General features: G+C 45.1%; 1 protein-coding gene across 5 annotated transcripts in view; it reads left to right on the plus strand.

Annotated features, from left to right (window-relative positions):
- Positions 1 to 20083, plus strand: part of LOC134454461 (interleukin-1 receptor accessory protein-like) — a 46132-nt gene that overhangs the window by 3912 nt on the left and 22137 nt on the right. For 2 of the 5 annotated variants that reach the window (XM_063205472.1, XM_063205470.1), the window contains 8 exons: positions 7857 to 8121; positions 9279 to 9477; positions 10434 to 10605; positions 10989 to 11173; positions 11782 to 11953; positions 12339 to 12410; positions 13613 to 13742; positions 15907 to 16055. In XM_063205472.1, the coding sequence (XP_063061542.1) occupies positions 7857 to 8121; positions 9279 to 9477; positions 10434 to 10605; positions 10989 to 11173; positions 11782 to 11953; positions 12339 to 12410; positions 13613 to 13742; positions 15907 to 16055 (1344 nt within the window). Of the gene's footprint in view, positions 1 to 7856; positions 8122 to 9278; positions 9478 to 10220; positions 10393 to 10433; positions 10606 to 10988; positions 11174 to 11781; positions 11954 to 12338; positions 12411 to 13612; positions 13743 to 15906; positions 16056 to 20083 lie in introns of all 5 variants that reach the window. The other 3 variants (XM_063205471.1, XM_063205474.1, XM_063205473.1) reach the window with 3 other exon arrangements.

The raw sequence follows: 20083 nt of genomic DNA on the forward strand, positions 1-20083 counted from the left end.
TTTCCTTAGGGCCCTATAAAGGCTCTGGCTGGTCCTGGTGATGGTGGTGGTGGGTGGAAGCAGGCCCGCTGATAGCTTTTTGCCAGGTCCGGGGAAAATGTAATCTGAAAGAGCCCTTCTCTCAATATGTTCAATGAAATCGGGGTCCTCCCAATCCTCCCGGGCAACCCCTTTCCTTGGAATGAACCGTTTGTCCACCCCCCCGTCGGCGGCCCTGGGTTGAAGAGCTGGAGGTAGAGGGGGGTGGTCAGTAGCCAGCAGGCCCCAGGTGAAGCAGCAGGAGAGGGGAGGGAGATGATGAGTTGCAGAGATGCTGCTGCTGCTGCTACTCTATGTTCTCAGCTTGTGTGTGTGTGTGTGTGTGTGTGTGTGTGTGTGTGTGTGTGTGTGTGTGTGTGTGTGTGTGTGTGTGTGTGTGTGTGTGTGTGTGTGTGTGTGTGTGTGTGTGTGTGTGTGTGTGTTGGCTCCAGCCTTTTGCTGTGCTGTGTTGGTGGTGCTGGTGGTGGTGGTGGTTGGGATCACGTAGTGCATCTCCCCTCTGGCCAGATTCACTCCCCGTTGCTCACCTCCCCTGAGACCAGAGAGCACTATCTTCTCATTTGGAACCAGACAGAGACAGAGAGCTGTAGCGAAGAGGAGAGAGAGAGAGAGAGAGAGAGAGAGAGAGAGAGAGAGAGAGAGAGAGAGAGAGAGAGAGAGAGAGAGAGAGAGAGAGAGAGAGAGAGAAGATGGAGATGGGATGAATTAACCCCCCACCCCTACCTGTCCTCCCCGGAGCGCAGCGGGGAAATGGATTGTTCCCGAAGCGCTTCATTTGTAATGTTCTGCGCCACGCGCTCCGGTATGTAGCGGATTTTAATAGGAAGACTAATCCACCGCCGCCCCGAAAGTGACAGCGCAATTACCAGCAAACTGCCGACCAGTGTAGCATAGATCGCTACCCCCTCTTTCCAACCCTCACCCCACCCCACCCCACCTCGCTCACCTCCAAATCCCAGTCCCCAAACACAACTACGACCAATGGATAATTGCGTGGGTGGATGCGGGGGTGGACGGTGGAGGTTGGGGTGAGGAGTGCACTGTTTGTTGGGCTAAAGGCTACCGCGAAGATGCTTAGCAAGTGAAGAGGTGGATCAGACAAACGTTTCAACTGTTGCCTTGGTCAGTGTCTACTACACTGACTGACACTGACGAAGGCGACAGCCTTCACTGACGAAGGCAACAGCCCAAAGGTTTGTCCGTTTTCTGCTGCTATGTAGACAACATGAAAAAACTCCCGCTCACTGACCCTTTTGCTGTTTTGCTTTAATGAACGATTTTTCGGTACAAGACCTTCATCAGGCAATCTCTGGTAGGTCTTGTACCAAACTTCGCTCATTAAAGCAAAAACAGCGAAATGGTCAGTGTGCGGGGGAGTTTTTTCAAGTTGTCTGCTGAGTGACCCATGGGTCGTCTCCGACGCACCTGCCAGCTGAGGTGTGCGAAAAAAAATCCAAGTTTTCTGCTGCTATGTAAAAATAAAGAAATTTAAAAAGAAGAAAAGAAGAACCTGAGTGCGATCCATCTCTTCACTTGCTAAGTTTATTCAACTGGAGATGCACCACACGGAAGAGCGCGGTGTATTAACCAGTCTACTACAGCGAAGATGTCTGAGGCTCGTTACTGGAAAGGTGCACATCACCTTTGTAAGGGTACTGTAACCATTCTAAAGGCCACAAGTGCTACGTAGGTACATAGGTGGAGCAGAATGGTTAATGGTTGTTCACGTCAATGAGGACAAAATGTGGAGATGGGTTCCAGATTGCTTGCATTGCAGGTGGATGCTGTTTGACTGTTAGAGTAAACTGTTAATGTTAGAGTGTTTATGTTGGCGTGGCGTTTCTTCTGTGACTTGCGTCCTTGCGGTGGATGCTAGCACGAGAGGGAGGAGGGGGGGGAATGGGGCTTTAAAGCAAACTTCAGAAAATTGTGCTGTGTGACAACCCCCCACAAACAGACTACACAGTTGTACACACACACACACACACACACACACACACACACGCACACGCACACACACACACACATGCACACACATGCACACACAGTCGCAAGGCTGCATGTGGTTCCATGAAGTGGTTCATGGTGATGAATTTTTGGGAACTCTTCAGAGTGTGCACTGCAGTCTGTCCTAGTTCAGTATGCCAGTATGATCAACCCTCAAACCCCATCCTCTCTTTTGCATGGTGGTGGTAGATGACAGGAAATTCAGCGGCTACCTGCGTGACCTGGTTGTGTGTGTTTCGGTTTATGTAGGACAGTGGAAAATTTGCGTACGTGAAAAAATGTTTGTGTGGTTTGATGGGAATTTTTTAGGTTTGGTTTGGTGTGTGTGTGTGTGTGTGTGTGTGTGTGTGTGTGTGTGTGTGTGTGTGTGTGTGTGTGTGTGTGTGTGTGTGTGTGTGTGTGTGTGTGTGTGTGTGTGTGTGTGTGTGTGTGTGTGTGTGTGTGTGAGAGAGAGAGTGTGAGTGTGAGTGTGTGTGTGTGAGAGAGACTGTGCAGTTGTGTGCTAGTTTACCATGTGTATAGCTCTGTGTATAAGGCTGGTGTATAACCAAGTTGTGTGTGTGTGTGTGTGTGTGCGTGCGTGCATGAGAGAGAGAGAGAGAGATTGTGCATTGGTGTGCTAGTTTACCATATGTATAGCTCTCTGTATAAGGCTGGTGTATAACCAAGGTGTGTGTGTGGGTGGGTGCGTGTGTGTGTGCTCGTGCGTGTGTGCATGTGCATGTGTGTGAGTCTGTTGTGTGTGTGTGTGCCTATGTGATGTGCGTGTGTGAATGTTGTTTGTGAAGTAGAAGGCTGGTGTGTAGTGTGCTGTAGAGCTATGGTGTGGTTGCGTGTCATTGTGTGTCCCGACATGAAGTGTGTTCAAGCTCAAGTGTCCCCAGCCTCTCTAACCAAGGTGTGTGTGTGTGTGTGTGTGTGTGTGTGTGTGTGTGTGTGTGTGTGTGTGTGTGTGTGTGTGTGTGTGTGTGTGTGTGTGTGTGTGTTTTGTGACTGGTGTGTACTCTAGAGCCATTGTGTGTGTCCGCAATGAAGTGTGTTCGAGCTCAAGTGTCCCCAGCCTCTGTAGCCAAGGGGTGTGTGTGTGTGTGTGTGTGTGTGTGTGTGTGTGTGTGTGTGTGTGTGTGTGTGTGTGTGTGTGTGTGTGTGTGTGTGTGTGCGTGTGTGTGTGCATGTGCGTGTGTGTGTGTGTGTGTGTGCTTTGTGACTGGTGTGACTGGTGTGTACTGTAGAGTCATTGCGTGTTGTTGTCTGTCCGCCATGAAGTGTGTTCGAGCTCAAGTGTCCCCAGCCTCTGCACGCCGTTGATTTAGATGTGCCCATGACGAAAGATGCCGTTAAATATGTGACAGCTTTTGATGCAGTGCCATAACTCATTTTAATGTCGCCGACCGGCAGTAACGGTCCACATCTGCTTACCAGTATGGAAAAAAAGCACATTTCCTTGCACTCCGTGTTTTTTTTTCTGCCCTCAAAGCATTGTTAGTGCCAGAGTGCGTAAAATTGGGCAGATTTTTGTGCGCACGTAAAGTAAGATCTTTCAACGATCTTTCACCCCCGTATCATTTCCGGCGCTTCCAGTTGCTGATGTCACCATTTTAAGCTGTAATTGATCGACTTCTAATATAATAATGTTTAAAAACGTTCACGAGGCATTTATGTCGTAAATTTGATGGCCCAATTACTGGGCATTTATACGGCTTTAGTGGGATGGCTAAGTGTGCTAAACCACGTTTGAGTGCAAGATAAATGCTGCTCGTCAAGCAGAATGGCAGACAGGAGGGTGAAATTGATTGAAATTGGTTATTGATCAGGGGCGTCTCTCTTTTGGCTCACCGTAATCTCCACTAAGTGCCCGAGACTCCCGTGGGACAGCCACTGGCACCGTCTCAGTCGTGTGTGTGTGTGTGTGTGTGTGTGTGTGTGTGTGTGTGTGTGTGTGTGTGTGTGTGTGTGTGTGTGTGTGTGTGTGTGTGTGTGTGTGTGTGCGTGTGTGTGTGTGCGCAATGTGTCCTTTTTTGTTTCCTTCTTAACAATATACAGTACATTCCCGTACAGAGGCAGGGCATCCTGGAATCGTAAAATAAAATCCTGCCACAATTTCCTTCTTACCATAAGCAATTCTCTGGAACAACTGACCCCAACTGAGTAAAGCTCACTGAGCTCTCATTGTCATCCCAATAGGCCTAAGTGGAATTTCCACAATCACAAGGAGTTTGTGACGAGACTTGACATTTTTGAAGCCGGTTTGTCCACCTAGTAGGTTTCCAGTCATTGCTGTCATGTGATAATAGCAGTGGAGACAACTTGACTCATTCTAATCTGAAGGATTTAACCTTTAAGAGTGTGGGTTTTTGAGCATTCTATAAAAAGAATGCGTTCTATAACAATACAAGATTCTACAATTCCATATTGTATTGAATGACGCCCAGAATTCTATAGAACTTTCACTGCCCGAACATTCCCGTCGTGACGGTACACTCTTAATTAAGAAATAAAGAAGTGTGTTATTCCTGTCAGTGTAGATGAACTGCATGGACTTGGTATTTATCAAGCCAGTTTGTCCACCGAGTAGGTTTCCTGTCATCGGTCATGGGCTGTCATGGGTAAGCGGTTAGGGCGTCAGACCTGTAGGCCAAAGGTTGCTGGTTCGACTCCTGACCAGGTTGGTGGGGGGAGTAATTAACCAGTGCTCTCCCCCATCCTCCTCCATGACTGAGGTACCCTGAGCATGGTACTGTCCCGCCACACTGCTCCCTTTCGGGTGCCATTGGGCGCTGCCCCTGTGAGGTATAAATGCAATTTCATTGTGTGCAGTGTGCGGTGTTCACTTGTATGCTGTGGAGTGCTGTGTCACAATGACAGAGTTGGAGTTTCCCAGTCAGGCTTTAATATGATACTGCAGTAGTTGTGGAGACACTTGATTTATTCGGAAGGAATAAGGAGGCCTTACTGTATCAGCTGTTACTTCTGTCAGAATAATGAACTGTATTGCATGTACACAGTAAAGAAAAAATGCGTAGAGAGTACTCTGGGACCAAGTACACTCTAGAAGATGTTCAATGAACACTGAATTTGTTCACTGTGTATTTCCCTGAATAGGTATGTGTTTCTGTCCCCATGATTGTCATCGATGACTGTCTCAACCTGGCAGGCGACTTTAGTTGTTTAGGGTTCTAGATGAAATAAGGTCCAGTGAAATTAGGTACATCTCCAGTTTACAGTGTTGCTCTTACAATGTATCTACCTAATTAGATATCTACTGTTATGTATTCCTTATGTATTACTATGCAATATCATGTACTGGTTTTGTACATACCTAATGTATTGTTGTGGCATTGACATTGCATAATTAAGAACTACCAGCAGGACTCTAAATTAACACCTGTCAACTGGCCAAATGCTGGTGAAATTTCCGTTTGGCTGGTAGAATAGACCAATTTACCAGCCACTTTGACCCCTTAGTGAGTATGTGTTTGGCTAGTGAGATTAGCATCTAGTAGCTATTTTGGCTGGTGATGAAAAAGTTAATTTAGGGGACTGATTACCAGTAATAAATGTACTACTGGCAGTCCTGCCTCCTCCTCCAAGAAGTTTGTAGCAAATGTATTGTGTGTGTGTGTGTGTGTGTGTGTGTGTGTGTGTGTGCGTGCGTGCGTGCGTGTGTGTGTGTGTGTGTGTGTGTGTGTGTGTGTGTGTGTGTGTGTGTGTGTGTGTGTGTGCACATACGAGTGCACGCACACATTTGTGTGTGTGTGTGTGTGTGTGTGTGTGTGTGTGTGCATTCGTGCGTGTGTGTGCCTGTGTGCTGGAGAGCATGTGTTTCAGCTGTTCTGTCAAGAAAACTTCCAACTAAGTTAGGGGAGTCTTGGGCAAAATCTCAACAATCTCATTAATTGCAACCTCTGGCAACTGCTGAGGAACGGACAGATTGAGATTTCTTTAAAAAAAAAAAAGAAATAAGCCTTTGGCTGTAGTGCTTGGTGACGTGGTATGCAAAGAAGGCATGACTTTGTTTGGAAATGTAATCAACAGCAGTGAGTGTCATTGTTTTGGTACACAGTAGAAGTGCAGTGCTTAGGCCCTGCCGTGGCCAACCGGTAGGCCACTCATCTACCATGCGGCCGACCCGGGTTCGATTCCCAGCCCGACCCCTCGCCGTCTCTCTCCTCATTCACTTCCTGTCCACCTCTCACACTGTCCTATCATCAATAAAGGCATAAAAGACCAAAACAATGCAGTGTTTAATCGATAGGGGAGTAAAGTGGGACTGAGTCACACGAATCTGGACAGGGAACTCAGATTCTTTTTTTCACATATTAATATCATATAAATAGGTTGGTACTACCCCCCTGGTAGTGCACTACCACTGTTAGCATATTAACCATCATTACATGACCTCACTAAGTCAAGCATATCGGGAATAATCTTTGGGGTTGAGTTCAACTTGTCTGAATCTGAATGCCGTCCCCTTCAGTGTCCCAGTGTCCAGACTAGGGGGTATAGAGCAGGCAGTGTAGACACATAAGAATCAACTCTTAAAGGTACTTCTGTACTACTCACCCCTGTAACGTGTGTGTCACTTGGAGCTCTGCTGAAGATATTTGGTTTGGTTTTATATCCATGAAACAAATTCCTGTGGGCCATTTTTTGCAGGCACAACATATGTGGCTTTTAATTTATTCATGACTCATAACGTGTCGGTGGATTGCTTGTTTGGAAACTTCACGGTTTCGCAGGTAATACCATTTTTGAAAGACCGGTAAAGGCAGATGTTTTGACCAGACTTTCAAAAAAATGTATTACCCACGGAAAGTTTCCAAACAAGCACCTACATGACTGGTAGCATACCGTAATCAAGAAATTAAAAACACCATAGTTTGTGCCTGCAAAAAAATTGCCCATAGGAAGACGTTTCATGCCCGAATATCTTCGACAGAGCTCCAAATGACGCACAACATGCAGGGGTGAGTAGAACACGAGGTTAAATTGTGAAATCAAGGGGTCTAATGTAAAGAAAAAAACGTTTTCCCCCTTAAAGTGTCGAGTTCTACTTGTCTGAATCTGAGTCCTGTGCTTCCCTCACCAGCCTCTCAATGTTTTGACTTGGGGGGAGATGGAGCAGCCGATTAGGGCTGTCACAATATTCAATATATCGTAAAATAAGTTTTTACAAGCAAGTTTTTTCAATATATCGTACAATAAGTTTTTACAAGCATGATAATTTTTTTGCCACAATGATTTATTGCATGCTTCTTTGCATTCCTCATCACTATCTTTTAGACTGAATATCAATAGGCACATTTTACTTAGCGCAATGATGCTTAAACGTTGGTGTACTTTTAATTTTCAGTCTGTCTACCTTGTCTATCTCTCTATCTACCCCTCTATCTAGCACCCCCTGCTGCGATGCTTTCAAAATTAGAAATGGTGTATTCGCATTTCTATCCTATTGACATTATATATTTTTTTAAATGACGGAGAAGACAATATTATCGTTTATCGCAATAATTTCTTGGCCAATTTATCGTCCAGCAAAGTTTGTTATCGTGACAGGCCTACAGCCGATTTACTAAAATACTGTTCAAAATGTTACTATTTAAAAGGGGTGTACTCATTTTTGATGTACATACGAATCAACACTGAAGTGTCGAGTTCTACCTATCTAACTCTGAGTCCCGTGCATCCCTCCCCAGCATCTCACTGTCTGTACTGTGGGGAGATTTAGCAGCCTGTATAGATACTGCGTACACAAGAATAAACAGTTTGGTGTCTGAATCTGAATCTGAACCTGGTGCTTCCCTCCGCAGCGTCTCACTGTGAGGACTGGGGGGAGATGGAGCAGCCGGTGTGGGTGCTGGAGGGCGAGGTTGGATGGCTGCGCTGCACCCACTACAAGGTCTACAACTACAGTGCCACGCAGGCCGGCGGCCTCAGCCTCTTCTGGTACCGCGCCGCCATGGACCAGGCCATGGAGGAGCCCATCAGGCTCAAGAAGTACGCCAAGGACAGAGAGTGGCTCTGGCTGGAACCCGCCACGCGCAACGACTCAGGGAAATACATCTGCATGCTCAGGTACTGTAGGTGTGCTGAGTGTTTGAAGTATTTTTGGGCATTTTTTATTATAGGACAGTGTGAGAGTAGACAGGAAATGACTGGGAGAGAGAGACGGGGCAGGGTCGGGAAATGACCCCGGCCGGAGTCGAACCGGAGTACCCGTGGGCAATGTAATCCCAAATGTGGGGTGCGCAGAGTGTTTGGTGGAGGGACTTTTGTGGCTGTGTGCATGGAAGAAGATGGAGGCGGGGGGACAGGGAAGGGGTGTGTTGTCCTGGACCCAGGGAGAAGGGGGTCCTTGAAGTGGGTCCTCATTATATTGTATGTATTAGGTGTAAGGGAGAGAGAGAGAGAGAGAGAGAGAGAGAGAGAGAGAGAGAGAAGTAGAGGATGAGGAAGGGGAGGAGTTGATGGAAAGGAAGAGATAAAGATTGACAGGCTGGTAGAGCAGAGGCAAAAAGAAAAAGGAAACTGTGACAGAAAGAAGTGTTGTCTCAAGACAAAATGACACCCTTCATTCCCAAGTGTGGGCTTCATCCTGACTTAACCCAGTCAGGGGGGTATTCCAAGACCATGGTGAAGTGAACCTACGTAGCTGTGTTACCCTACAGTAAGTGTTAAACCCGCTAATATATATCCCACTGGTGTCACTTAGTTAAGACTCCATGCTCTTGATGATTTACCACTACCTCAACGATAATCTGGCTTCCACTCATGGTATTCACGCTGGCTACAAAAACTAGCGTCAGTTTTTGCGAGAAAAAAACTACAACTTTGTCCGCCATGTTGAAAGGGTTAAAGGTTATCTCATCGGGCCAACTCAAGTATCCAAATGTTGTCCAGTGGAAAATACCACACGGTGGGGTGTTCATGTGTGCTTTTCATGTCAGCATTTGGTATTTATTTGTGGTTCGCACACTTCTTTGGATGAATCTGAGGAAGACAGAGAGGTCGAAACGCCATCATGCTTGCCAATGAATGAATAAAAAGAAAAAATAACTTAAAGAAGAAAAAAATCCAAAGGAGTGTGCGAACCTTTTTTTTCTCCACAAATATGTATTTTTTTTGTTCAGCACCAAGGATTGTGCACAAGTAACTCTCTACAAGCATTTCATATTTAGCATAATTCCCATAGCACATGAATGCACAATAACACCGATCTGTGGCCTTGGCAGCAACAAGACGTTCTGCACCCGAGTGACCATGCGTCTGGAGGTGCTGCCCAGAGAGAACAGCTCGTGCGGGGAGGAGCAGACGGCGGTGGCCCCTACGGAGGTGCACGTCCCCATCGGCAGCATGAGGAGGCTCCCCTGTCCCGACGTCAACATGCTGCAGCACCGCAACATCACCCCCACCACCGTCACCTGGTACCACGTGAGTGTTTTGGAGCGCCGAGTGGTGTTAATATTCATATTTGTACATACATTTTTTATTAGATTATATTTGTGTTATAGGTATTATGTTGGATTATATATTGGGTTATGTTTATATAATATTTAAGAAAAGGTTTTTAGTGTGTGTGTGTGTGTGTGTGTGTGTGTGTGTGTGTGTGTGTGTGTGTGTGTGTGTGTGTGTGTGTGTGTGTGTGTGTGTGTGTGTCTGTCTGTCTGTGTGTGTGTGTGTGTGTGTGTGCGTGTGTGTGTGCGCGTGTGTTGTCTAAGGGCACACTCTCTTGGAAGAATGACTTTTCCAGCTGTTGTTGAAATTTAATGAAAGTATTGATGGAACTGGAGTAGTTTTGAGGTGTGTAAACGAACACTTAATTGTTGCATTTCTCTATTTAATCTGTCAGTAGAATTATTGTGTTACTTTTCCACTTCAATGAGCTCCCATTTAAGCCATTTTATTTCGTGGTGTTTCGTGCCACCCTGGCCCTTCCTCAGACTAGTCGAGCTAACCGAAACGTCACAAAATAATATGGCTTAAATGAGAGCTCATCGGTGTGCGGTTTTCTTCATTGCCTATGGATTAACTTCTTTGAACCTGCACGTGAAACCAGTCTTTGGATGTGCGTGAGATTCGATTGGGTTACTCGTCCACTTCAACTGTGCCACTCCTGTTCACTTTTATTTCTATATTTATGTCGCTCTATGTGGTTTTGGGGGTTTTGTCAACAGAGGTGTAAGACTATAAAGGAGCTTGGTCAAATCCACATGGATGTCACGGATGGCAACTTGACTGTGTTCAATATGTACGTCAAATTTGGAGGCAACTACACGTGTGTGGTGTCCTACGAGAAGGCGGGACGACGCGTCAGCTTTACCCGAGTGCTCCACATCGTTCCAGTGTGTGAGTGTGACACAATTTTTTTTTTTTCTTCTTGTCAACAGAGGTGTCAGAATATACAGGAGATGGGTCGAATCCAAATGGAAGTCACGGGTGGCAACTTGACTGTGTACAATATGAACACCATATTCGGAGGCAACTACACGTGTGTGGTATCCTACGAGAAGGCTGGACGACTTGTCAACTTTACCCGAGTGCTCCACATCGTTCCCGTGTGTGAGTGTGACACAAATGGGGCAAATCGGGGGGACAATCTCCTCTCCTGTCGCAGGGTTGCCAGATGAGGCGAATGATTTCCAGCCCAAAAAAATGTTCAAAGCCCGATTGGAAGCACTAAATCCTGCCAAATTCTATAGATTTCTATGGCCAAAAATTTGGTGTTTTTTTCTTCTTGAAATTCCATTTTTTCCTGCAGACGGCCATCCTCAGCAGCCCAATTGGGCGGGAAACTGCCCAATCTGGAAACACTGCTCGTGTGACAATGGGATTCCCTTTAATTGCCTCGCCCCTTCAATCTTTGTCACATGTCACAGTTTGTGTCTCGTTTGTCGACTCGCCTCCCTGACCTTTCTCCTGTCTTCTGCCCTCTTTTGTTTCAGCCAATGAAAGTGTCCCACAGGAAAGTGTCCCACAGCAGGAGAACAGCTCGTGCGGGGAGGAGCAGACGACCGTGGCCCCTACGGAGGTGCGCGTCCCCATCGGCAGCATGAGGAGGCTCCCCTGTCCCGACGTCAACATGCTACAGCACCGCAACATCACCCCCATCACCGTCACCTGGTACCACGTGAGTGTTTTGGAGCGCCGAGTGGTGTTAATATTCATATGTGTTCTGTACATACATTTTAATTATATTAGTTGTATTATATGATTTATATTGTATTATCATTAGGGCTGGGACTCGATTAAAATTTTTAATCGAATTAATCTATAGGTGTAGACAGTGGTGTAGTCTACGTAGAACGCGGGTATACGGAGTATACCCACTTCTAAATTTCAGGGATTTCAGTATACCCACTTAAAATTGACTGATCCATTATTTTGAATAGCACAAATATACACAGTATACCCACTTCAAAAAATGCTCAAATATACAGTATACCCACCATAAAAAAGTAGACTACACCTCTGGGTGTAGATATAGATTAGAGATTATGTGGTTTTTTTTTTTTGTCAACAGGGGAATAAGACTATAAAGGAACTTGGTCAAATCCACATGGAAGTCACGGGTGGCAACTTGACTGTGTTCAATATGTACGTCAAATTTGGAGGCAACTACACGTGTGTGGTGTCCTACGAGAAGGCGGGACGACGCGTCAGCTTTACCCGAGTGCTCCGCGTCGTTCCAGTGTGTGAGTGTGACACAAATGTTTTTTTTTGTCTTCTTGTCAACAGAGATGTAATAATATACAGGAGATGGGTCGAATCCACATGGAAGTCACGGGTGGCAACTTGACTGTGTACAATATGTTCACCATATTCGAAGGCAACTACACGTGCGTGGTGTCCTATGAGAAGGCTGGACGACTTGTCAGCTTTACCCGAGTGCTCCACATCGTTCCCGTGTGTGAGTGTGACACAAATGGGGCAAATCGGGGGGACAATATACTCTCCTGTGGCAGGGTTGCCAGATGAGGCGGATGATTTCCAGCCCAAAAAATGCTCAAAGCCCGACTGGGAGTACTCAATCCCGCCAAATTCTATTGATTTCTGTGACCAAAAATGTGGCAATTTTTTTTCCTCGAAATTCCATTTTTTTCCGCAGACGGCCATCCTAAGCAGCCCAATTGGGCGGGAAACCGCCCAATCTGGCAACACTGCTCCTATGACAAGGGGATTCCCTTTAATTGCCTCGCCCCTTCAATCTTTGTCACATGTCACAGTTTGTGTCTTGTTTGTCGACTCGCCTCCCTGACCTTCTTTCTCCTGTCCTTTGCCCTCTTTTGTTTCAGCCAATGAAAATGTCCCAAAGGTGCCCACCATACACAATCCTGACAAGGCCCAAACCTACAATGTTAAACAAGGTGAGCTGACACGCTGTAACGGCAACACACACACATCACCGCACACCACTGAGCTGACAGTGGCCTGTGGCATGTTTGTGACTTCTGTCAGTATGTGGAATGTGAAGCGAGACTTGACATACAGTCAGTCAAGCAGGTTGTCAGTCAGGCAGGTAGACAGAGAAAGAGACAGACGGCCAGATGGACAGACAGAGAGACACACAGACAGGAAGACAAATGGGCCAACAGATTGGCAGAGAGAAATAAAAGAGCGGCGAGAGATAAATCTTTATTTACTCCCCAAGGCAGATTACAGGGCTGTTGCAATCAGTATCTTGAGAATGGGCTGCCATTTTGTCCTAAAGAGAGTTAGACATATTTGTTCCATTTCGTCATCTTCATTTTTGTCCTATCTACTGTTCATCGGCCCCGTTCTTCAAGGATTTCTGTTCTGCAATAAAAACTTGACGTGTTGCTACCTGTGAGATGCAGATCTTTCTTAAATGATGTGCAAAGGAATTTTGTAACACTGATTGTGTCACATTCATCAACATGTGTGGCATCAGTTTGTTTGGACACAACGGTTAGCTGCTAACAATTACAAGCACAGCAGTAAACCAAAGAGGTTGGATATTTAATAAAGAGGACTCGAAACACGCCCACTCAATGCAAAAGCGAGTGCTCAAAATTCGGTCTCCTAAGGGGGCGTTGTCCCTCCTTCTTCTTCTCTTTTCGTGGTGTTTGCACACGACGGGTGCTACCGCCATCTACAGCGCTAAGGGGACTTCATTGATTCTCAACCTCAGGACTCCGAAGGTCTCCTAACCGAAGGTCTCCTAAAGGGGCGTTCACCCGACATAAAGTGGATACCGGAAAAGAAACAAAATGACGCTTCTTGTTAGATCTACTTTCTTTGAGTAAACTGTTAACTTTACCATCCAGATGCATACTTAAACACATTACAACTACAGCTGTAGGTGGAGAGATCATACTAGGAATAGGGTATTGAGGCCACTCTAATCCTTCTCATGGAAGGCCCATGAACATTGCTCCCAATCTCATACATAACAGGCAATAAAAGTGTGTTTGCCAGTGGGCTCAAAAGGAGATATATTTTAATCAATAGTATTGATTGCTATTGTGTAAGACTAGAAGTTTGTAACATGAATTAGTAGTAAAACCCAGACACTATCAATACTATGTACGTGGTTTCCTTCTCTTAGGCGAGACAGCGGTGCTAACCTGTAAGGCTCTTCTGCCCTACCTGGAAGGAGAGACCCAGTCTCTCAGGTGGATGGTGAATGGCAAGGCGGCGGACCCGCGGGTAGAGCCACGCTACAACATCACCTCCAGGTAGGAACACTGCCCTCTCTCGTCTCATTCAGATATGCACAGTAATGGGCAAAATAGATTAATTAGTTACAATCTAGTGCCACACATTCCAAATGACCTTGTTTTAAACTGTCCAATTCAACCAGGTGACCATTCAACCAACCAATCATCTGGCTGAATTGGTTGAACAGGTAACCAGAGTCATTTGGAATATGTGGTACTGGATTGTAACTGATGAATCAATTTTTTCTCGTCACTGGATATGGAGGTGTCAATCCTGACATTAGAATCATGAACATCCTTGAAAATCTGCCACATATATTTTTATTCAAGTGATTTCTGAACCAGCTGATCCTAATGCCCACACAGACAGATCTTCAGCAGAGGAGAAAAGCGACAAGACAAAGCAGCAGCAGAAAGCAACAGGTTTCTCCTCATATTTGGTTCAGCTAAATCACTGGAGCTGTTTTCAGGCCTGCCAGAATGGTTCCATTGTCGATTCCTGCATCCGTTACATTAGGGATCCAGTAGGGAAATCCCATGCTGCTTTGCACAACAATGGTTCTGATCTGAAAGGCAGCATGGAAGCTCGTCCCAAAGCACTAGCCTGAGATGATGATTACACGTATCACTTAAATGAAAGTTTGCAGTTCGTTTGAATACAACTGACACGATTGGCTAAGGGCTACGTATACAGCCAATAAACGGCCGTCTGCAATAGTAAACCACACTTCCCTGATTAGACATTCAGAAGGCGGTCTCCAGATCATATCTCACTTGTGATATGGTCTGGTATGAACCAGGCAAAATAAACCAGAGTGCTTACGAGTAAACGATAACTTTTTTTACCAGATTCAGATGAGCCAGATTCAACTCCGTTGAAATTTCAAACAAACTTTTCGGTTCCTCACTGCTTTAATACCGAGTGTGAACATGTCAGTCGGCGCTACCACCATTCTCTGCTGGCCTGAAAAGCCATAGTGCCACCTGATTCATTAACCCTTTGAAACCAATCAGCTAATAAACGAAATCGCCCGTGTGAAGAGTACTGGTGAAATAAATACGTAACAGGGTTGACACACCTATCAACTAGATTTTTTTTTCGTTTTGTGTCCTTCCTTCCTCATGATTCTGTTCCATTTGAGGTTTTCACGTTTTGGAGTGTTTGATGGGTGTACTAGTATATAAACATGTATGTCACAGCTATGTGCCAACCACTGTTCTATTTGGCAGGTTCCTTCAAATTCACCCCACAAACCTTCCTTTATAGCCTTGCTTCCCCCAGAATGCATTTGGGCCATGACGACACAAAGATACATACCTGACAGGTGTGTTTTTAAAAGTGCAGATATGTAATTAAAAACCTTTTAAGTGCTATGTTTTCTAGATGACCACATAGGCATTGTATATGTCTATATATCTATGGTGGACTGAAAAGGAGCTCTGATGCCCAAGCGCTTGTCCCATTCCATGAAAGACTGAGGGCTGCAGTATGCTATAGCTAGGGAGGCCCCTCAATATAGCCAGGCCGTGCCCTCCTAGTGACGCAACAGCTTCAGCGTTGCTACCAGTCAGGTCAAGAGTCAATGCAAGCACTTTCTGAGTTCCCGCAAATAAGGGAACTCCTCCCACTTTGTTGGGAAGCAAACAATCATTAGCAACCCAAGGGAGGCCATTTAGAAAATGCCGTTTGGGAAATGTTAATTCTTGTGTTCTTGGTCAGACCAAGTCTCGAAGAGATTTGAATGTCGATGACAATCAGGCTACCTCAATATCCACACACTCCGAAGCATGTAGAGCCTTAAACGGGACATAGCTCATGATGACTGTCCTTTTTACTCTTCATACTCTCTCTTTATTTACTTTCCAGCTGTCTTCTACACAGTAAAAAATGTAGAGTTAATTTGACACTAATTGAGTTAATAGAACATCTTCTAGATGTTATTTGGTCCCAGAGAACTCTCTAAGTGTTCTGCGTTTTTTACTGTGTCACTGACCAAGTCTAGCTTGCTCTGTCTAGTCTTAATTTGTGTAATATTCAAGCCCTCCTTTCTCTACCACTGAAGACTCTGTCTCGTTCTCAATGTAAAGCCTTTTGGACTGACTACAGTTTCCCTGTCGCTTGACTTAACGTCGCTTGACTTGACTTCGTTCTCCTCTCCTTCACGGCCTCACCACGGATCAGGACGGTGTCGTCTTCGCTGGGTGATGAGATCCGGGAGACGGTGCTGCAGATCCAGGACTTCAGCCAGGAGGACATGAGCAAGGAGTACAACTGCAGCGCCAACAACAGCCGCGGCTACGTCACGCGACGGGCAGTCCTGCACCTGGAGAGTGAGTCTCTTTCTCAAGATCATCAGACTCAAACCTTGTTTGGTTTAGGGTCCCCTTTTGCTTCACTAGATATCTGATTAAACTATGTGCTGTCCAAAAGGCAAGCAGAAGAAGGTGTAGTGCAGTGCCCAGCGACTTTGTCAATCTCTGAGTGCCACTTTATTTCTTTGCCTGCCTGCAGCTAAGCAAATAATTCAATAATTGAATAATTCAGACTCAGCCTATGTTTACAGCACACACACTTTCAGACAAATATGCAGCAACTACCCAGCACATTGCTCAGGCAATTACAGATTATGTAACAATTATCATAAAACACACAATATTCAGTCGTCAGTGAAGCCAGAGGTCTGTTTGTAAATCTCCTTGTTGGATTGTGCAAGAAAAGCGATATCTTGTAGATTCATCGGTCTATGTTGTTCCGAGCCCTCTTGATCATATCTTGACGACCTTCCGCTCTGTAGCAGCAGCAGTAGCAGCAGCAGCAGCAGCAGCAGCAGCAGCAACAGCAGGAGCAGCAGCAAAAGCAGGAGCATGCTCTTCGTCCTTATCTTGTGAGATCGTTAGCCCGGGCTAGGGTGTTGCTGTGACTAATGATGAAGTAGTTGGAAGGAGCGCTAAGTGTCTGAGCAGTTCAGCCTTATTAGCCAATTAGAGACTGCTGCCAGGCCCACCGACAGACGGGGGCAAACGGGTCACTTGCTCCGGGCCCAGGAATGGAGGTTGGTGGGAAGAATTGGGTCCCCATTAGTGTTTTAACCATGCTATGCCCAACAAAATAAAGGCATTTTAATTACAAAAAAAGATGAGTGACTTGGTATTCCTAAACCTTTTTTTTGGGTCCCCATTACATTGTATGCTTTGAGAGGAGGACCCTTTCATATGATTCTGTCCCGGGCCCAGTAGAAAGTTCTCAGCTGCCCTGCTCCCGCCGTGGGAAAAAATGACTCGTGGGCCCTTTATTAGTTTTACAGCCACTTCATTAGTGGCTGTAGAACCCGCCACAGCATAAATGTTGGTGTTAATTCACTATTTGGAGAATTGCAATGACCTCCAGTAGTGTTGGTGCAAAAGTGTTAAATTAACACTGCTATATTTACAGTGTAGCGACGATCTAGCTCCCACATACTCAACTTGCAACCGGGCATCTATCTCTGGCCCTCGAATAATGCTTTTTATTTTTTTTTTTTAAAGAATTATCCCCAAATAGTTTGTAATAGTTCGCTAATACCCTCTTAAGACTACAAACACAGTTTTGAGCAACTAAATATATATTTATTATTAGCCATTTAATCAACATTGCATCAAATGTGCTGTTTTCTTGTTGACAAAACCTGAGGTATCCTCCTCTTTGTTGGGTCCATATAAGTCACAAAGCAACATTTGAGCGTTGTTTGAAAAGTGTTATCTTCAGGCTTATTGATAAATTGAGAAATAAATCTTAATGAATGCAGTCTGCAGTCTGCAAATATAGGCAGATGATCTTATGTCATTAAAACAAGGGTGGCAATGAGAGCAAGGCAGGGACCTCACCCTACACTGCTCCAGAAAAATGTATGTCCTGTATGAGAGAAATGTATTGAGAGGAATTTGGAAAAACTGGCTGTCGGGGACTTATAATTGAGTTCCCCTGATCTAGCTGTATGATGAGGTGGTTGCTGCAGGTGTAGAGTGCTTGGTGCTGGTGGACAGCATCAGTGTTGTATTTTGGGGTATTTTGAAGTCGTTTGGAAACATTGCCACAGTTGTCTAATGAGTCACTTGATAATATCTCAGTGGTTGATCAGGCGGCAGGGATTAGAAGATGTGTTAAATGCGGTAAAAACAATTTATTTCTGATTTCCCATATATTTACCTACTGAGAAATTGGGTTCGAGAAGCCATTTGAAATGCAGTTGGTAAGGGTCCAAAAACATCAACCATCAGCCTAGTCTAAAGTGTCTGTTATTTGCTTACTTTTAGCATTTTGGATGAGAAAATGCTAACTTTCATTGTGACCTCTATCGTTCATCCACCATAGCTGCATTGTGTTTCCACTGTCATGTTAATTAATGCGGATCATGGTAGGTACCTGTACTTGTATGGCACACTAATTCGCTGTGCTGAACAGTACAGATTCAGATTCAGATTCAAATTCAGACAACTTTATTAATCCCATCAGTGGGCAATTGATTTTGCAGTCCCAGTCTCCATCAATCAGCAATAAATAGTATAAATAACAAGGTTAGAAAATATAGAAATACAAAACCTAAATAATAAATAAATAAGAGAATAAAAGACATACACATCTTAATTCACACATACAGTCATACACCCTGTCCTGTCAGTGATGAACAGTGCTCAGTAAATCAAATGTTCAGTCGTGTACTCTATCCCTACAACCGAACCTTGTTTAATAATCTAATGGTTGGAGGGATGAAAGATCCAGAATACCGCTTTGCTACCTGCATATGAGACGTCACACCGTAAGAAAAGAAGGACGAACTATGTACAGCTTTTTCGTGAATAAGATTTCTTGTGTAGGGTCGTGGTTCCTAACCTGTCTGCTTTTATAAGACTTTGTGAAGCCTTGACATTGTTTTGATTGTTGCAATCAGCCAAGAGGTAGATGTGAATAGAAACACGCATTCCTCTTCTTGCATGGTCAAATGAAGAACTAAACCCTCACCATGACAACATCCCTCTCCACCTTCTTGTCTTCCTCTCCTCTCCTCTCCTCTCCTCTCCTCTCCTCTCCTCTCCTCTCTTCTCTTCTCATCTCTTCTCTTATCTCCCTCTCTTCTCTTCTCTTCTCTTCTCTTCTCTTCTCTTCTCTTCTCTTCTCTTCTCTTCTCTTCTCTTCTCTTCTCTTCTCTTCGTGTCTTCTCTTCTCTTCTCTTCTCTTCTCTTCTCTTCTCTTCTCTTCTCTTCTCTTCGCTTCTCTTCTCTTCTCTTCTCTCCTCTCGTCTTCTTCTCTTCTCTTCTCTTCTTCTCTTCTCTTCTCTTCTCTTCTCTTCTCTTCTCTTCTCTTCTCTTCTTGTGTCTTCTCTTCTCTTCTCTTCTCTTCTCTTCTCTTCTCTTCTCTTCTCTTCTCTTCTCTTCTCTTCCCTTTGCTTCTCTTTCTTTCACTCACCCCCCAAACACACACACACTCAGACACATACACAAGCACACACACACGCACACGCGCATACACACGCACGCACGCACACACACACACACACACACACACACACACACACACACACACACACACACACACACACAAATACATTTATGAATGCTCGTGGATGCCCTGACTCGTCAGCATGTTGTTATGCCATTGGGAGTGCAGTTCTTGTTTGCATTCATACGTAGTGGTGGAATGGGGGAGGCACAGAGGCTAAGGCTGTCGATCTTCAGTCAGTCTCATTGTGTGTGGAGGGTGGACTGGAGAGAGAGAGAGAGAGAGAGAGAGAGAGAGAGAACAGAGAGAGAGAGAATAGTGTTCAAGTATTGAGCCTTGCATTCCAGTTGGCACCACAAAGGCTACTTCCAGCCTCTTTTGTCCAGTCTGACCTTGCAGGGGCGTCTTAGATAAATAAATAATATTGTCAGTCTGTTTGCAAGCCTGACATCCCACTTAACGTTCACTCTGCATCTCGCTACGACACCCTGCCAGAGAGAAACGTTTTTGTTTGCATCTTATGAAATGTTCCGGAAAGAAGTATTGAAGCCTCTTGTCTCTAGCTTTTCAAGAAATCCAAATAGCTCTTATCCTTGCTGTCGTCCATAATCCGTCTGGGTATCTACAGGAAAAGGACACTCCGTTTAGGAACCTTGTTAAAGCGTACAGTATAGACTATCCAATTGCAGCCCTGTGCCATTTTACTGGCATTTTTTTCCACCTTGTAAAATTGGCTCCCAAATTGAAATCTGGTCTTCACTGGACTGTTTTCTGTTGGGCAAGAAATGGACAGTGACCACCTGTGACTATTACCGTACCCCCCTCTTCCATCCCTATCCCCTTTCCTAACAGCCCCAAGAACCCCCCACCTTCCTCCACCTGC

Source organism: Engraulis encrasicolus, chromosome 8, assembly GCF_034702125.1.
Source record: "Engraulis encrasicolus isolate BLACKSEA-1 chromosome 8, IST_EnEncr_1.0, whole genome shotgun sequence".
Classification (NCBI taxonomy): domain Eukaryota; kingdom Metazoa; phylum Chordata; class Actinopteri; order Clupeiformes; family Engraulidae; genus Engraulis; species Engraulis encrasicolus.